The sequence below is a fragment of the Carcharodon carcharias genome, chromosome 2 (genome assembly GCF_017639515.1).
Source record: "Carcharodon carcharias isolate sCarCar2 chromosome 2, sCarCar2.pri, whole genome shotgun sequence".
Classification (NCBI taxonomy): Eukaryota; Metazoa; Chordata; class Chondrichthyes; order Lamniformes; family Lamnidae; genus Carcharodon; species Carcharodon carcharias.
In genome coordinates this window covers 151,323,375-151,342,451 of record NC_054468.1, presented here as the reverse complement: position 1 = coordinate 151,342,451, position 19,077 = coordinate 151,323,375, and the positions used below count along the sequence as shown (strand labels likewise).

The 19,077-nt window shown below is 46.8% G+C and overlaps 1 protein-coding gene across 8 annotated transcripts in view; it reads right to left on the bottom strand.

The window, feature by feature from the left end:
* Positions 1-19,077, bottom strand: part of serac1 (serine active site containing 1) — a 435,627-nt gene that overhangs the window by 34,861 nt on the left and 381,689 nt on the right. For 6 of the 8 annotated variants that reach the window (XM_041182871.1, XM_041182869.1, XM_041182872.1 and 3 more), the window contains 2 exons: positions 9,398-9,580; positions 6,708-6,851 (listed from right to left, as the gene is read on the bottom strand). In XM_041182871.1, the coding sequence (XP_041038805.1) occupies positions 6,708-6,851; positions 9,398-9,580 (327 nt within the window). Of the gene's footprint in view, positions 1-6,707; positions 6,852-8,488; positions 8,592-9,397; positions 9,581-19,077 lie in introns of those variants that run through there. The other 2 variants (XM_041182875.1, XR_005942391.1) reach the window with 2 other exon arrangements.

Here is a 19,077-nt window from a genome sequence, read left to right as displayed (position 1 = left end):
GGTTCTGAAGCTTACAGTATATATGCCAAAGAAAATTAAAAGACAAAAAATTTCTGTTGACTGAGGGGAAACACATTCAAGGAAATTGCTTGGGCTGCAGTCTATCCTTTGTTTAAAAAAGTCTGCCCAAGCTGCCAGCTGGCATCCCCAAGCAGTGGGTGTTGAACTGCCATCAGCAAAATGTTGACAGTCTGGTAAAATGGCCATAAATAGGGCAAATCTGCAAATTGTCTGTCTGCTGTCTTGGGGTGGGCAACCCGCCCGATCCTGTTCCCACCATCGGTAAAATTCCTGGATGGCAGGACATGGTCAGGGAGCCAATCCATACGGTTCTCTGTGGTTTCGTCAGCCCCTGGACAGAATCCTCCCAGATTTGCACTAAGTGCGGTAGTGGACGGGAAAAAGGACGGGGGTGTTCGTTTTACCCGCCGTCCGCAATGGTGACTTTTCACGCCCTATCGTCCCAATCCTGCCTCATTAATAATGCATTCCTGGAAAACACGCCATTTAGGTGGGCTTTCATTTGCCTGCCATGCCATCACCTCGCCACTTCATCACGCCAGGCGCCATATTTTAAGTGTAGCCATGTGAACACACACAGTGCTTCCAGACAAGGACTGCAGCAAAGAAGACACGGCCCCGAAAGGCAAGAAGACTGCAGACCTCGGTTTAATAATGCCTCGAGCGCCTTTTACACAGTGGAGGTCCACCGTGATGTCCTCTACCCCCACTCTGGCCGCAGAAAGGGCAGCAACATCACCAATCTAGCATGGGAGATGGTGGCAATGATAGTCAGTGCCAACACCCTGCAAAAGAGGACAGCCACCCACTGCAGAAAGAGATGAATGATCTCCCCGTTCTGCGAGGGCAAGTTACTCTCATCACTCTCAACTCACATACTCACAAACCCATCAAGCATCCACAGGGATCTCACTCATTGTCTGTTCAAGGGACATCACCATTCACTCCCTCAGATACACCTTCATTGTCCTCAGCCCGTCCATGGGACCACTCAACACCCACACATGCCAGGCATACTTATAATCTGGCCTGCCAGGCATCCTGCTTACACTCTCTCCATCTGTATTCATGCAGGACAAGCTGTACACAATAAAAGGGAGAGGTTGCAGACTGGTGAAGGAATGCTTGAAACCAAGGTCCTCACAGGCTTTGAAAACGGAGCCATCCAGCTGGCCGGCGAGCATCTGGAAAGTTCCTGTGCTGACGGTGAGGTTGGCGGTGCTCTACTAAGTGAGGATCCTGCAGTACAACATCAGTCAGACAACTGTGCTATGAGTGATGTGTCCTGTTTCACAGGCCACTGCCATGTACTTATTATCTCTCCTTGCCTTTGCAGGCACATCTGGGAAACAGCTGACAAAGTCTATGACCCAGGGCCTCCAATCAAGCCCCAAAGAAACCTCTGAAGAGGAATCTGAAGGCACATTCATTGAAGACCCGTCACAGTGCTCACCCACACCCTCCACCAGCACAGAGACACATACCTTTGGTGGAACCTAGTTTTACAGTAGGATGGCGTCTGCACTGTTGCGTGGGTTGAACTCCATCGCTGACGCCACAGTTGACCTCCAACAGTGTGTATGCAAGAGGGGTGTCAGGTAGCTTGATCTCACTCCAGCTTCCCCTTCTCCTAAGGGAGTCAGCCAGGGGCCCTCAGGCACCCATAGGGAGGAGAACCAGCAGGTGCCCACCCCAGGGCCATCCACCCAGGTGACTCTGGGAATGTCCAGCCCATCCAAATCCCCTCTTCCTGTGACCCCAGCAGCTCCAGCTACACAGGCTGAGGAGGGTGGCACTGCCACATAGCAGGACCCTGAAAACAGGCTGGGGCCCTGCAGGTCTCGGCCCCCCAGAGGATGCCCACCAAGGTCATCACAGACAACAGGGTGTAGCTGTCAGCAGGCCTCCACCTCTGTTGTGGATGTTGGGGGAGCACCAAGACGTAGCAGCAAGAAGGTAACTCTTTTGTTACAAATCAATTAAACTAAAATTAACAAAATCAAGGGACAAAGCAAAAGGCAGCCCCTTAAAGGGAAACTGCAAAAACAAAAGACAAAATTTAAAGGAAACTTACCAACATTAAATCAAAATGTGATTAAGGGGTCAATAAAACACCCCAGTCCTCGCAGTGCCCACTGAGCACGGAAGGCCTTGACGGTGTCAGCAGACACCGTATGCTCCCTCTCCAGGGACACCGAGCTGCGAGCGTAGCCACGGAAGATTGGCAGACAGTTGGGTCGGATGACTCCCTCAATTGCCCGTAAGATGCAACTCTTTTGAGTCAAAAGCAAATAACCTAAATTAACAAGTCAAAGGTCAAATTAAAAGGCAGCCCCTTAAAGGGGAACTGCAAAAACAAAAGACAACTTTTAAAGGAATCTTACTAACATTAAATCAAAATGTGATGAAAGGGGTCAATAAAACACCCCAATCACCGTGGTGCCCACTGAACACTGAAGGCCTCAATGGTGATGGCACACACCGTGTGCTCCCTTCCAGAGACATCTGGCCACAAATGTGGCCGTGGAAGAGGGGCAGACAGTCAGGCCGGACCAACCCTGCGATCGCCCGCTGCCTGAACCTGTTAGTGGCCAACTTGGCCAGGCCCAGGTCCTCCTCCTCCCTCCTGTCCCCCTCTGCAAAGTAAAGAAGATATAGTTGCACAGCTTGGGCACGGGTGTCAATCACTTGTAAATACTGTTCACTATTGTAAATAAACTCCCGAGAATGTCTCCCTGCGTATGGCTCCTTGTTCTGATGAGCAATGCTCACATCACTCAGGAAACTTTGGTTCCTACACATGATAAAGGCAAATACATCAGTCCAGGGCCTCTTCCCTGTGCTTTGTGCAGCCTTCAGACCAAAGTGATGGCCCAGCCTCACACTCCCTGGACACATTACTGATGCCTGTGCCTCAATACTGCCAGTATGTCATGGGCAGGCATCACAAAGTTCCATCCTTCTCTCTGTGTGCTCTCAGCACCTTGGTGGTGGGGCTGGCCTCCCATCTTTTCAGCATCTGTGACCGGTTACGCTGTGCTCCTGAAGGGGTCAGGTGCTGAAGGTGGACAAAGGATCAGGTGCATTTAAAGTTTCCCGGCTGCACTCCATGATATGACCCTGATCACAGAGCGCAAGCAAGCTGCCCTCAGCCAGACAGGAGTCAGACATTCACGAAAGCTATGTGGATGACCTCCATGTCCCCGTGGTGCAAAATCCTGCAGCAGCTGGCAGATGTGACCGACCAGTTCCCTACTCATGTGCATTCTTCGGTGACACGGTTCTTGGTAATCTGCTGGATTGAAAGGCGGCGTCTATAGATCCAGGGTCTAGCTAGGTGCCGAACAGTGATGGCTCGTTGTGGCTCTTCAGCAGCGTGTGCGGGAGCCCCAGCCACCCCTACTTCCTGAAGGTGCTGCTCCTCCCTCTGCCCAACCAGGCACTTCTGTCACTCTCTTCTCCTTCGTCTCTGCTCGCTGTACACCATGAGGCATACAGCTAGGTCACCAGGCTCCATGTTCCTTCTGCAGGATGAAAGAGAGAGATGCATGGGTTAGCTTGGTTCTAAGAACCTCTCTTGGTTAAGTCTGAAGGCCCCTTAATGCATCCCAGAGAGAGTGCTAGCCACCACCTGGATGGTCAGAGTTCATGGCTGCCGAAACCCCACCCACCTCTGCCCACTCCACCTGGCCAATTGACAGCAGCTTCACCCACTAGACTGCATGCTGTGCTCTCAGTTCAAGCATTCTCCTAACATGCACTGCAAAGCTGCACTGGTGGCTTGAACCATGGGGGAGATTGGTCTAAACCTTAATAATGACATTGCAAGGGGCTGTGAGCCCCTACACCAGTGACTGCTCCATGGTCAGCTTTAGCAAGGAGATTGTACAATGTGCCTGTTGTCCAACCATTTTGCAGTCTACTATAATGCTCATTAGTTTGCAGTCTGTGCCCAAGGGGTGAAAAGTTCAGGAGTCTTTGGTGGCAACTTTATGCCTCTGCGTTGCTTCAGTGGGCATATAAGCTAGAGGCCCAACTCCAAGTATGTCAATATGACTGCCTCTGAATTGTCTCAGCTGTGGAGGAATGGTTACTTTATACAAGGTTTCCCTAATGCATGGCCACTTCCCTACCTCTCTTCCCACACCTGCTTATGCACTACCATCAAACACAGTGCAGCCCTTGCTCCCCCCCACCCCCCCAAGTCACCTCAACCACAGGGTCCAATAGATGACCCTGGCAAGCGCTGCATAATGTTACTGTGCACTCACCTCTGAGTTCCCCTTGAAGTGCAGCCCGCCAAGTGCACGCCTTATATATGCTATTGAGAAACACATCGGCATGCACGGATGCATGGAGGGATGATTCCGATGAGCTGGGCTTATAATGACATGCAGATGTACCACAATGAGGTTCCAGATGTCTGATGGCAGGAAATGCAGCCCGCCATTGATGGGCAGAGCGAACAATTGCAAACTGGTTTCACAACGTCGCGAAACCAATTTTTGGTCTTCTTACCATATTGTCCGCTCATGTCGCCAAACATGCCTGATGCCTGTGGGCATGGGAAATCCCACCTCCCTGTCTTGTTCCTGTCTCGTGTAGGCCAGTAAAATTCTACTTATTGTTATGGAAATGGAAATAAGCAATCTTAGCAAAATTGCAGATATGTGGTCATAAGTTCATCACGGTCAAATACAACACCCAGGTTATAAACAATTTGATTTAGCCTCAGACAGTTGCCAAGGAAGTCAGTAGCTAAGGAACAGAGTTTGTGGCAGGAACCAAAGACAATTACTTTTGTCTTCCCAATATTTAGTTGTAGATAATATCTGCTGATCCAGTATTGGAGGTCAAAGTTTGACAATTTAGAGACTGTGGAAGGGTCCAGAGAGGTGGCAGTGAGGTAGACTGAGGTGTCATTATTGTACACGTGAACAATACAGTGCCTTCAAATGATATTTTCAAGGAGCAGCATCTAGATGATAAATAGGAGGGGGTCAAGGATAGATACTTGGACCAGAGGTAACTGCATGGAAGTGGGAAGAGAAGCCATTGCAGGTGATTCTCTGGCTATATCTGGATAGATAAGAATGGAACCAGGTGAGTACAGTCCCACGTAGCTGGATAATGGTGGAGATTCGCTGAAGAGGATGATGTGGTCAACATGCCAAAGGCTGAAGGCAAGTCGAGGAATGACAAGAAGAGTTAGTTTACCATGGTCACAGTCACATAGGATGGCATTTGTGACTCTGACAAATCATTGTGCAGAATTTTACAGCTGTCCGTCGGCGGATTCGCAGGCTGGGGGACCTGTAAAATTCCCGGATGGCCTTCCCACCCTGTCCGTAATTTTTGGGAGACGGTGAGCCTTGCCTCAACTGAGGCTGGCAAGAGGAATTCAGGGGTGCGGGGAAGCCCCTGTGACAAGATATGACCCCTTGGGTATACCCTCTCTCCTTAGCCTCTTCATCAAGGCCCCCACCCTTCTCTCCCCACCTCCCTGGGTCTCATCTTCCCACCCCATCATCAGACCACCTGCACTTATCTGGTCCTGAACTCCGACAATTTGATTTTTGGGCCTGCTTGTAATCCTAGTCTTGGCCACTTCTACTGGCACTGTTAGGACTTTAGAGCTGCCGACCAATCAGATCAGGCCCGCCCAAGTGAGGGGCAACAGTTCCGTCTCCAGCTAACTAATGGCTGGAGGGCATCAGTGGGGATGTGCTCCCCGCTGATTTTTTTGGGTGATGGGGTGTGAAATCCTGCCCTTAGATTTATAGGGCCGGATTTTTCGATGGTGGGGTTTCCCACCCACTCTCTGGGGATTCAGTGGGGAAAGCATCCCCACTGATACAGGCTGACCCATAGCCATTTAACACTCCAAGGAACATTAATTAGCTGGAGATGGAACTGCTGTTCTTTACTCCGGTGACAGCAGTGGCAAGACCGGGACTATAAACAATCCCTAGATTCTAAATCCCAGAGTTCAGGACTAGGTAAGTGCGGGGAGTTTCACGGCGGTGAGGGGTGGTGAGGTCCGGGGATGGCGGGTAGGAAGAGGGGTTGGGGGTTCTAATGTAGAGGCCAGGTTGAGTGTTGGGGGGGGGTCCTGATGTAGAAAGTGGGGCCCTTGAGAGTGGCCCGAGCAGGGGGCCTGCCGGACTTCTCCCCTGCCCCTGAACCCCTCCAACTAGCCTCAAAATTGAGGCCAGGCAGGAAGCGGCCCTTAAGTGGCCTCGATTGGGGGCCACCCCGGCCCGATATAAAATTGTGGAAATGTCAGGGGTGGGCGGCAGAGTTTTATGGGCCCCTCAACCTGTAAAACCACCAACGGGGGATCGTAAAATTCTGACCTTGGAGTCATTATGGCACAGAAGAGAGCTATTAAGCTCATTGGGACCCATTTCAGTACTGTAGCATGGAGTTTGAGAAAGATGGACACTAATTTGGCAGGTGTCTTCTGGAGAGGACAGGGAGACTGAGGTCGTTTGCAAGGACAGTGGGATCTAAGAGTTGTGTTGATAACAGAAGATTTGAATGAGGACAGTTCCAGAGGAGAGAGTAACATTCACAATATCAACTAACGTGAGGGTGAAGGGAAGTTGGATGGTCAGTTGGATTTAATGGGAATGTGGTCGAGGGAGCAGGCAGTGGGTCTCATAGATAGTCTCACTATACTATACCTGCTGAATTTAGAGGTACCACATGCAGTTTGATCATACTGCCAATGTAAGTTGGCAACATTTCTCCAAAGCTCAGAATGTTGACTTCGTGTTCCCGTATAAACTTGGTGAAATTATTGTTCAGTTCTCTCAAAGCAGGTGAATCTATAAGAAAATATTTGTGAACAAAGATAAATAAATATTTGACAATTAATCCTCATGAAATCCTAGTTTTAAGTGTCAAGTATAATTGGCTTGTTGTTACAGTTCAACATCTGTTACAAAAGAAAACCCTGGAGTTGTGGGGTTTCTGTGTCCTTTAGGTTTACCACGTTTTTGAGTTAAGTAATCAATTAGAATTTTAGGAATTATGCTGCTCAGCTGTCAGAAACAGCTTCATTATTAAAATATGAATATAAATCTACAAAAAAAAATTAATAGAAGTAAAATAATATTTTTAAAACTTTACTTCAGGTTTGCACATTTCCCCCTATTCTTTCTTCCATATTCTGTATTTCGGCTATTAATATTCTGCAAGTCATTATATGTTTGAGTCTAATGCTGTTTAAGGTGTTAGAGAGTCATAGACTGGAATGTAATGCACCCCCCCTCCCAGCGCAGATGAACTAAGGGGTGGTTGCTGGGAAGGGTGGGGGGGGGGGTGGTGCGGGGTGTGCAAAATGGGATGGGAAGGCACAGGGTAGAGAGACTGTCACCTTCCTGACATGCCCAATTAAGTCCAGAGTGGTAAGGGTTGTGGACATCTTCCCTGCCCTTAAGGAGCCACTTATGGGCCTATTAAGGGCTTCATCCCACTGCCTCTGGTGTTCAAACAGCAATGTGGGTAAACCACCAAGCAACCCGGGCAAGTTAGGGCGGGACCCTCCTCCTTGTGCACCCCGTGATTTTTTTCCCCCTGATTATCATTTCTAAACATCCACCACTGATGTGAAACTAACTGGCCTAAAGTTACTCAAACCATCCTTACATCCTTTCTTGAATAAGCGTACCACATTTGTCACTTGCTAATCCTCTGGCATCTCTCCCATATCTAGGGAAGATCAGAAGGTTATGGCAAGGTCTCCCATCGTCTGGACCCCCAGTTCCTTCAGTAACCTGGGATGCAAGCCATCCGGACCAGATGACTTATCCACTTTAAACATAGCCAGCCTTTCCAGGACGTCCTGCCTTTCAATTTTCACCCGATGCATTACCTCTACCATTTCCACTTCTACAGATATTTTGTCATATTTCTCTTCCTTTGTAAATGCCGATAATAAATATTCTAGTCTTATCCTGCAACTCTAAGCATATAGCACCCTCTTTGTTGCTAATAGGACCCATTCCACCTTTTGCTATCTGCATACTACTTACATGCCTGTAGAAATTATTTAGGTTCCCTTTTATGTTGACTGCCATTCTATTCTTTTATTCTCTCTTTGCCAGTCTAATTTTCCTCTTAACTTCCCCTTTAAACAATGGTTTGTGACCTGCTTCGTGCTTGAAGAATTCACCTAGAATGCATCATACACCATTTTCTTTGGTTTCATCATATCTGCTATCTCCCTTGTCATCTAAGAAGCCCTACCTACCTTTCCCTCTTGTTGGAATTACCTAGCTTGTACCTGAAGCATTGTTCTGTTACAGCTTTTCTTGCCAGTCTTTGGTTCCATTTTACCCTGGCTGGATCACTTTTCTTGCCAATGAAATCAGCTCTCTTCCAATTTAGACCTTCTACTTTAGATTTTTCTTGATCTTCTGCATTACTAGATTAAAGCTTATGATATGATGATCATTCTTACCCAAGTGTTCTCCCACAAACACTTGTTTTCTGTTTTCAGATTTTATGTACAGAAAGTAAGGACAAACTGACAGCTAATCTTCTTTCCCAGATCACTAATATATCTATAAGGGGGACAAACAAATGTAGATGTCAGAATTGGATGTGGTTCCTTTCACCAAGAGATGTTTAAAATGAATGATACTCCATGTTGAAATTATTGCAGGGGGAGTACTTTCAAAGCTAAACATTTTGCATTGTATTATTAGTAGGATCAGAATACACATGCAAACCAAACTCTGTTCATCCTGATCAACTTCCATGATCAGATGTGATCCAAAAGCTCAGGAGCATTTCATTGCGATAAGCTGCAGGCTATCAAAAGCGAGACCCACAACCTTTCTGGTCCTGGATGCTGATTTCAAAATGTTTGTAATATAGGACTCAGTGCTCAGCTAATGCTTCCTTTTTGGCAACCACAGTCTCTTTTCATTTGCACCAATGGCATTCTGCCTCAGTTTACTTTTGTTGATTTTTCTATAGGTTCATTTGCTGTTGCTCTACTCTCTGTTACTAAATTTTATCTCAATTTCCCTTATTTTCTGTACCTGAATTCTGAAAGTTCTGAGACTCTCAACCCAGATATTTTAGATTATGACAAGGGATTAATAACAACATTGGCTTTTTAGGAGAACAAATTTGGAAAAAACGTCAGATCTGTTATTTTGCAAAGTTATCATAGCTCCTTAATCCCCACTGAAAATGTTTTGAACTCAGAACTACAGGAGAGGCTTGACCATTGCATACTTTTAAAATACATAGAGAGAAACATAAAAAGTAAAGTCCTATATAAAAATTCAAATGTAAAATCATCTACAGAATGAATGACAAAGAAACAAAAGATTGAGTTGACCGGATAAGCCAATCTTACCCTTACTAAGTTCCTTGACTTCAACAGAAGGAAACAGCAGGAAACGAGCACTGACAGAGTACTCGGCTAATCGAGATCCAGAATGAGGTACACTGTAAAATACAATCCCTTGGGTATTCTGAACCACTGACCTCATTTCGGGATCCTCTGAAGCATCTAAAAGCATCTTTTTGACTAGCAAGCCTGTAATGGAAAGATCATATTAGCTAAACACAAGGACATCAGACTTGACAAGAGAGTTTAATATTATAGCAATAATAGTCAAACTCAAATGTATCCAGCCAGCTCACTGATATAAGTAAATGTAACGGTTGCACTAACTATGCATTACAATGAAGCTGGGATTTAGCAATTACAAAGTTAATTCTTCACCAATAGAGCTAGACTGAGGCATCAGGGAGTATACCCAATCTCCAGGATTCTGCTTCGAAACTACAGGGCAATATCTTTATTGCTGCCAAAGCCCTTGACACTCTCAGCATTGCTGCTAAAGCTCAATATTCTCAGTCCTCCAAAACCCTAGAGTCCCTAACAAATTGTTGTCAAATGGCAGGACCACTCATCTTAGTGCCATTAATTTTTAAAATTGTATTACATTGAAGAAGTTCAGCACCTCCATCTATATATTGTTAAATCCCATGACTCACAACCTAATTTGGCTAAACTGCAGCTCCACAACCCTTATCAACCCCCCCACGCAAACCGTCCCTCCCCCACTAAAGGTTCGGGCATTTTAGAGTATTTATAACTTTATTCCTCTAAATGTGGGCAGTAGTTTAAACTGACAAAGGGGAAATATAAGTATTTTATTACATTTAGTTAACCTTGACAGAAATCTTTGTATCCTCATTGGCTACGGGTGAGGTCCCAGAGGACTGGAGAATGGCCAATGTTGTTCCATTGTTTAAGAAGGGTAGCAGGGATAATCCAGGAAATTACAGGCCGGTGAGTCTTACATCAATGGTAGGGAAATTATTGGAGAAGATTGTTCGTGACAGGATTTACTACTGTTTGGAAGCAAATGGGCGTATTAGTGAGAGGCAGCATGGTTTTGTGAAGGGGAGGTCATGTCTCACTAACTTGATCAAGTTTTTCGAGGAAGTGACAAAGATGATCGACGATGGAAGGGCAGTGGATGTTATCTACACGGATTTCAGTAAGGCCTTTGACAAGGTCCCTCATGGCAGACTGGTACAGAAGGTAAAGTCGCATGGGATCAGAGGTGAGCTGGCAAGATGGATACAGAATTGGCTTGGTCATAGAAGACAGTGGAAGCAGTGGAAGGGTGCTTTTCTGAATGGAGAGCTGTGACTAGTGGAGTTCCGCAGGGATCAGTGCTGGGATCTTTGCTGTTTGTAATATACAGAAATGATTTGGAGGAAAATGTAACTAGGCTAATTAGTAAGTTTGCAGATGACACTAAGGTTGGAGGAGTGGCAAATAGTGAAGAGGATTGTCAGAGGATACAACAGGATATAGATTGGCTGGAGACTTGGGCGGAGAAATGGCAGATGGAGTTTAATCCGGACAAATGCGAGGTAATGCATTTTGGAAGGTCTAATACAGGCAGGAATTACACAGTAAATGGCAGAACACTTAAGTGCATTGGCGGGCAGAGGGATCTGGATGTACAGGTCCACAGGTCACAAAGTGGCAACGCAGGTGGATAAGGTAGTCAGGAAGGCATATGGCATGCTTGCCTTCATTGGGAGGGGTATTGAGTATAAAATCTGGGAAGTCATGCTGCAGCTGTATAGACCCTTGGTTAGGTCACACTTGGAATATTGCGTGCAATTCTGGTCGCCACATTACCAGAAGGATATGGAGACGTTGGAGAGGGTGCAGAGGAGGTTTACCAGGATGCTGTCTGGTCTGGAGGTTATTAGCTATGAGGTGAGGTTGGAGAAACTCGGATTGTTCTCACTAGAGCAACAGAGATTGAGGGGCGACTTGATAGAAGTTCACAAAATTATGAGTGGCATGGACAGAGTAGATAGTCAGAAGCTTTTTCCCAGGGTGGAAGAGTCAATTACTAGGGGACATAGATTTAAGATGAGAGGAGAAAACTATAGAGGAGTTGTGAGGGGCAAGTTTTTTTTTATGCAGAGGGTAGTGAGTATCTGGAATTCCTTCATGAGGACTCGAAATGTCAACTGTGCTGTCCTCCGCTGATGCTGCCAGATCTGCTGAGTTTTTCCAGGTATTTCTGTTTCTGTTTTTGTTTTGGGTCGCCTATGAGTTGATGATAATGTTTGACCTCTTCAGTAGTGCTTTAAGGACATTTCTAAAGCGTTTTCACTGTTTCCCTGCGTGTCTCCTGCCGCAACCAAGTTTGAAATAGAGCAGTTGCTTCAGAGTCTGGCGTCAGGTACAACGACATGCCCTGTCAGGGGAGCTGGTTTTGAGTGAATAATTCCTCGATGCTGGGCAAGTTGGCTTGTGAGAAAAGGCTGCTGTTGGACCACCTTTCTTGCCATCAGATTTGGAAGATCTTGAGTAGGCACTGGTGGTGGTACTTCTCCAGTGCTTTGAAGTGCTTGCTGTAGGTTGTCTAAAGTCTCCAAAATGGACCACCTGGCATCAACCTAGGCACCGGAAATGATAATGGCAGTCTCAGCCCTGTTGACCCTGCAAAGTCCTTCTTACTAACATCTGGGGGCTAGTGCCAAAATTGGGAGAGCTGTCTCACAGGCTAGTCAAGCAACAGCCTTATATAGTCATACTCATGGAATCATACCCTACAGATAATGTCTCAGACACCACCATCACCATCCCTGGGTATGTCCTGTCTCACCTGCAGGGCAGACCCAGCAGAGGTAGTGGCACAGTGGTACACAGTCGGGAGGGAGTTGCCCTGGGAGTCCTTAACATCGACTCCGGACCCCATGAAGTCTCGTGGCATCAGGTCAAACATGGGGAAGGATACTTTCTGAATACCACGTACCGCCCTCCCTCAGCTGATGAATCAATATTTCTCCATGTTGAACATCGCTTGCAGGAAGCACTGAGGGTGGCAAAGGATCACAATGTACTCTGCTCGGGGACTCCAATGTCCATCACCAAGAGTGGCTCGGTAGTACCACTACAAACTGAGCTGGCCAAGTCCTGAAGGACATAGCTGCTAGACTGGGTCTGCGACAAGTAGTGAGGGAACCAACAAAAGGGAAAAACATACTTGACCTCATCCTCACCAACCTGCCTGTTGCAGATGCATCTGTCCATGACAGTATCGATAGGAATGACCATCGCACCTTCACATTGAGGATACCCTCCACATTGTGTGGCACGATCACCGTGCTAAATGGGATGGATTTTGAACAGATCTTGCAGCTCAAGACTGGGCATCTATGAGGTACTGTGGGCCATCAACATCAGCAGAATTGTACTCCAACACAATCTATAACCTTATGGCCCGGCACATCCCCCACTCTACCATTACCATCAAGCCAGGGGGCATGCCAGGAGCAGCACCAGGCATACCTTAAAATGAGGTGTCAACCTGGTGAAGCTATAACACAGGACTACTTGCATACCAAACAGCATAAACAGCAAGTGACAGACAGGGCCCACAACTAACGGATCAGATCTAACCTCTGCAGTGCTGCCACATCCAGTCGTGAATGGTGGTGGACAATTAAACAATTCACTGGAGGTGGAGGCTCTACAAATATCCCCATCCTCAATAATGGAGGAGCCCAGCACATCAGTGTAAAAGATAAGGCTGATGCATTTGCTACAATCTTCAACCAGAAATGCCAAATGGATGATCCTCTGCCTCCGCCGGAGGTTCCCAGCATCACAGATACCAGTCTTCAGCCAATTCGATTCACTCCACATGATATCAAGAAACAGCTGAAGGCATTGGATGCTGCAAAGGCTATGGGGCCTGACAATATTCTGGCAATAGTACTGAAGACACGAGCTCCAGAACTTGCTATGTCCCTAGCCAAGCCGTTCCAGTACAGCTACAACACTGGCATCTACCCACTATGTGGGAAAATTGCCCAGGTATGTCCTGTGCGCAAAAAGCAGGACAAATCCAACCTGGCCAATTACCGCCCCATCAGTCTACTCTCGAACATCAGTAAAGGAATGGTAGCTATGTCCTTCAGGACTGGGCCAGCTCAGTTTGTAGTGGTACTACCGGGCCACTCTTGGTGATGGACATTGAAGTCCCCATGCAGAGTACATTGTGATCCCTTGCCACCCTCAGTGCTTCCTGCAAGCGATGTTCAACATGGAGGAATACTGATTCATCAGCTGAGGGAGGGCGGTATGTGGTAATCAGCAAGTATCTTTCCCCATGTTTGACCTGATGCCATAAGACTTCATGGGGTCCAGAGTCAATGTTGAGGACTCTCAGGGCAACTCCCTCCTGACTGTATACCGCTATCAAGCAGCACTTACTTTGCAATAACCTGCTCACTGACGTCCAGTTTGGGTTCCGCCACTTAACTCCTGACCTCATTACAGCCTTAGTTCAAACATGGACAAAAGAACTGAACTCCCGAGGTGAGCTGAGAGTGACTGCCCTTGACATCAAGGCCGCATTTGACTGAGTGTGGTATCAAGGAGCCCTAGCAAAACTGGAGTAAATGGGAATCAGCGGGGAAACTCTCCGCTGGTTGGAGTCATACCTAGCACAAAGGAAGATGGTTGTGGATGTTGAAGGTCAGCTCCAGGACATCACTGCAAGAGCTCCTCAGGGTAGTGTCCTCAGCTCAACCATCTTCAGCTGCTTCATCAATGACCTTCCTTCCAAAATAAGGTCAGAAGTGGGGATGTTCCTTTACATCCTTCCCACTAGTTGGTGGCCTATAGACTGTTTATGTTTATTTTATTTATATTTTAACAGGAAGTGGATGTCAATGGCTAGGCCAGCATTTATTGCCTATCCCTAATTGTCCTTGATAAGGTGGTGGTGACCTTCTTGAACCACTGCAGTCCATGTGGTGTAGGGACGCCCACAGTGCTGTTTGGAAGGGAGTTCCAAGGTTTTGACCCAGCGGCAGTGAAGGGCAATATATATCCAGTAGTTAAGATATTGTTCCAAGTCAGGATCATGTATGACCTGAATGGGAACTTGTAGGTAGTGGTGTTCCCATTTATCTGTTGGCCTTGTCCTTTGAGGTAATATGTAATTGCACCTTTTTTTTTCCTTAGCTCTAGCCAAATAGATTCTGTCCCTGACCCCTCTAGGACATCCTCTCTTTCCAGTACTGCAATTCTCCCCTTAATCAATACCACCATACCTCCTCCTTTTCTTTCTTTCTCATTTTTCCTGAACACTTTGTATCCAGGAATATTTAACATCCAGTCCTGCCCTCTTTGAGCCAGGTCACGATATCATATGGCAATGTGTGCCTGTAACTCACCAATCTTATTTATTCAGCTCCATACACAATAATCCTGATTTAGATTTTATTACTTTCTCCCTTACTTTGATACCATCTATTAAATTACTATTCCCTACTTTAATGCTATTGATCACTCCCATTATTCTGTGCATTTCGGTATTTCTCTCGAGTGTTATCTCCTGGTTCCCACACTCTGATAAATTAGTTTAAACGCTCCCCAATATCACTAGCAAGGAACTCAGTCCTGGCTCTGTTTAGGTCAACTCATCTAGCCTGCACAGATCCCATCTCCCCCAGAGCCAGTGTCCCAATGCCCCAAGAACCTAAAGCCCTCCCTTCCACATCATCTTTCCAGTCATGCATTCATTTGCTTTATCCTCCTGTTTCTATACTCTCTTGCACGTGGCATTGGGAGTAATCTGGGGATTACTACTTTTGAGGTTCTGCTTGCTAATTTCCTAGCTAGCTTTCTAAATTCTGACTGCAGGACCACATCCTTCTTTCTGCCTAAGCCATTCTTACTAATTCTTACAGATCATGACTGCAGGCTGTTCATTCTCCCCCAGCTGGGTGCTCTGCAGCCATTTAGTGACATCCTTGACTTTGGTGCCACAGAGGCAACACACCATTCTGATTCACACCTGTGGCTGCTGAAATGCTCATCTATTCCCCAAACTATCGAATCACCTATCACTATTGCTCTTCCAGTCTTCCATCTACCCTAGTGTACAGCTGACCACCCGTGATGCTATGGGCTTGATTCTGGCTGCACTCTCCAGATACCCCATCATTCATCAGTATTCAGTTCTCAATACTGGTTGCAGAATGGGATGCACGCAGGGCACTTTTTTAAAATTCATTTATGGGATGAGGTGGTGATGAGCTGCCTTCTTGAACCACTGTAGTCCATGTAGTGTAGGTCCACCCACAGCAATGTTACGGAAAGAGTTCCAGGAATTTAACCCAGCTACAGTGAAGGAACAGTGATTTATTTCCAAGTCAGGATGTTAAGTGGCTTGAGGGGAATTTCCAGGTGATGGTGTTCCCATGTGTCTGCTGCCCTTGCCCTTCTAGATGGTAGTGGTCGTGGGTTTGGAAGGTGCTGTATAAGGGAGCCTTGGTGAGTTCCTGCAGTGCATCTTGTAGATGGTGCACACTGCTGCCAATGTGTGTCGGTGGTGGAGGGAGTGAATGTTTGTGGAAGGGGTGCCAGTCAAGCAGGCTGCTTTTTCCTGGATGGTGTCAAGCTTCTTGAACGTTGTTGGAGCTGCGCTCATCCAGGCAAGTGGAGAATATTCCATCACACTCCTGACCTGTGCCTTGTACAAGGTGGACAGGCTTTGGCAATGAGGTGAGTTGCTCGCCGCAGGATTCCTAGCCTCTGACCTGCTTTTGTAGTCACTGCATTTATGTGTGAGGTCCAGTTCAGTTTCTGGTCAATGGTAACACCCAGGATGTTGATAGTGGGGGATGTATCATTGTTAATGCCATTGAATATCAAGGGGTGATGCTTAGATTCTCTCTTGTTGGAGATGGCCATTGCCTGGAGCTTGTGTGGCACGAATGTTACTTGTCAGCCCAAGCCTGGATATTGTCCAGGTCTTGCTGCATTTGAACATGGACTGCTTCAGTATCTGAGGAGTCACGAATGGTGCTGAACATTGTGCAATCATCAGCGAACAACCCCATTTCTGACCTTATGATGGAAGGAAAGTCACTGATGAAGCAGCTGAAGATGGTTGGGCCTAGGACACTACCCTGAGGAACTCCTGCAATGATGTCCTGGAGCTGAGATGACCGACCTCCAACAGCCACAACCATCTTAAAAAACTTAACAGGTCTGGCAGCATCGGCGGAGAAGAACAAAGTTGACGTTTCGAGTCCTGCCAGACCTGCTGAGTTTTTCCAGGTATTTCAGTTTTTGTTTTGGATTTCCAGCATCCGCAGTTTTTTGTTTTTACCACATCCATCTTCCTGTGTGTTCGGTATAACTCCAACCAGCAAAGAGTTTTCCCCCTGATTCCCATTGACTCCAGTTTTGCTGGGGTTCCTTGATGCCGCACTCAGTCAAATGCTGCCTTGATGTCAAAGCCAGTTATTCTCACCTCACCTCTGGAGTTCAGCTCCTTCCGTCTATGTTTGAACCAAGGTTGTGATCAGGTCAGGAGCTCAGTCACCCTGCCAGGATCCAAACTGAGTGTCAGTGATCAAGCTATTGCTAAATATGTGCCTCTTGATAGCAATGTTGGTGACTCCTTTCGTCACTTTACTGATGATCGAGAGTAGACTGATGGGGTGGTAATTGGCTGGATTGGATTTGTCCTGCTTTTTATGTACAGGACATATGTGGGCAATTTTCCACATTACCGGGTAGATGCCAGTGTTGTAGCCATACTGGAACAGCTTGGCTAGGGGCGCAGCAAGTTCTGGAGCAAGAGTCTTCAGTCGTATTGGCGGGATATTGTCATGGCCCATAGCCTTTGCAGTATGCACCGCCTTCAGCCGTTTCTTGATGTCATGTGGATTGAATCAAATTGGCTGAAGACTGGCATCTGTGATGCTGGGGACCTCCGGAGGAGGCTGAGATGGATCATCCACTTCGCACTTCTAGCTGAAGATGGTTGCAAATGCTTTATCTTTTGCACTGATGTGCTGGGCTCCCCCATCATTGAGGATGGAGATATTTGTGGAGCCTCCTACAGAGAGTTGTTTAATTATCCACCAGTATTCACGACTGGATGTGGTAGGACTGCAGAGCTTAGATCTAGTCCATCGGTAAAAACAAAATAATGTGGGTGCTGGAAGTCTGAAACAAAAACAGAAAATGCTGGAGAAACTCAGCAGGTCTGACAGCACCTGTGGAAAGAGAAACTGAGTTGATGTTTTGAGTCTGTATGGCCCTTCTTCTGAAGAAGCTTTGAAGAAAGGTCATACGGACTCGAAACTTCAACTCTCTCCACAGAGGCTGTCAGACCTGCTGAGCTTTTCCAGCATTTTCTGTTTTTGTTTCTGATCCGTTTGTTGTGGAATTGCTTAGCTCTGTTTATCGCTTGCTGCTTACGTTGTCTGACATGCAAGTAGTCCTGTATTGTAGCTTCACCAGGTTGACCCCTCATTTTTAGGTATGCTTGGTGCTGCTCCTGGCATACCATTCTGCGCTCTTCATTGAACTAGGGTTGATCCCCGGGCTTGGTGGTAACGGTAGAGCAGGGGATATGCCGGGCCATGAAGTTACAGATCATGGTTGAGCACATCTCTGCTGCGAATGATGGCCTACAGCACCTCATGCTTGCCCAGTCTGTTCGAAATCTATCCCATTTAGCACAGTGGTAGTACCACACAACACAATGGAGGGTATCCTCAATGTGAAGACGGGACTTCGTTTTCACAACAACTGTGTGGTGGTCACTCCTACTGATACTGTCATGGACATCTGCGGCAGGCAGGTTGGTGAGGAGGAGGTCAACTATGTGTTTCCCTCTTGTTGGTTCCCTCACCACCTGCCACAGAACCAGTCTAGCAGTTATGTCCTTTAGGACTCGGTCAACTCGATCTGTAGTGGTGTTACCAAACCACTCTTGGTGATGGGCATTCAAGTCCCCACACAGAGTACATTGTGATCCCTTGCCACCCTTAGTGCTTCCTCCAAGTGATGTTCAACATGGAGAAATACTGATTCATCAGCTGAGGGAGGGCGGTACATGGTAATCAGCAGGAGGTTTCCTCGCCCATGTTTGACCTGGTGCCATGAGACTTCATGGGGTCCAGAGGTGATGTTGTGGACTCCCAGGGCAACTCCTCCCAACTGCATGCCACTGTGCCACCACCAGGGTCGACAGGACTGAGTTTGCTGTTGTCGTTTCCGGTGCCTAAGACGATGCTGGATAGTCCAACTGGTTTTATTCCTTACTGACTTGTTTTTAGTAGTTTGATGCAACTGAGTGGCTTGCTAGGCTATCTCAGAGAGCATTTTAAGAGTCAACCACATTGCTTTGGGTCTGGAGTCACATGTAGGTCAGACCAGGTAACGACAGCAGATTTGCTTCCCCGAAGAACACTAGTGAACTAGATGGGTTTTTACAACAATCAACGTGGTTTCCTGGTCATCAGAAAACTCTTAATTCTAGATATTTTATTGAATTCAAATTCCACCATCTGCTGTGGCAGTTTGAACCTTGGTCAAGGGGACCAAAACTGTGCACAGTAGTCCAGGTGCGGTCTCACCAATGCTTTATACAGTTGCAACATCATTTCCCTATTTTTATACTCTATTCTTTTAGCATTTGCCTTCCTTATTACCTGCATACTAGCTTTCAGTGATTC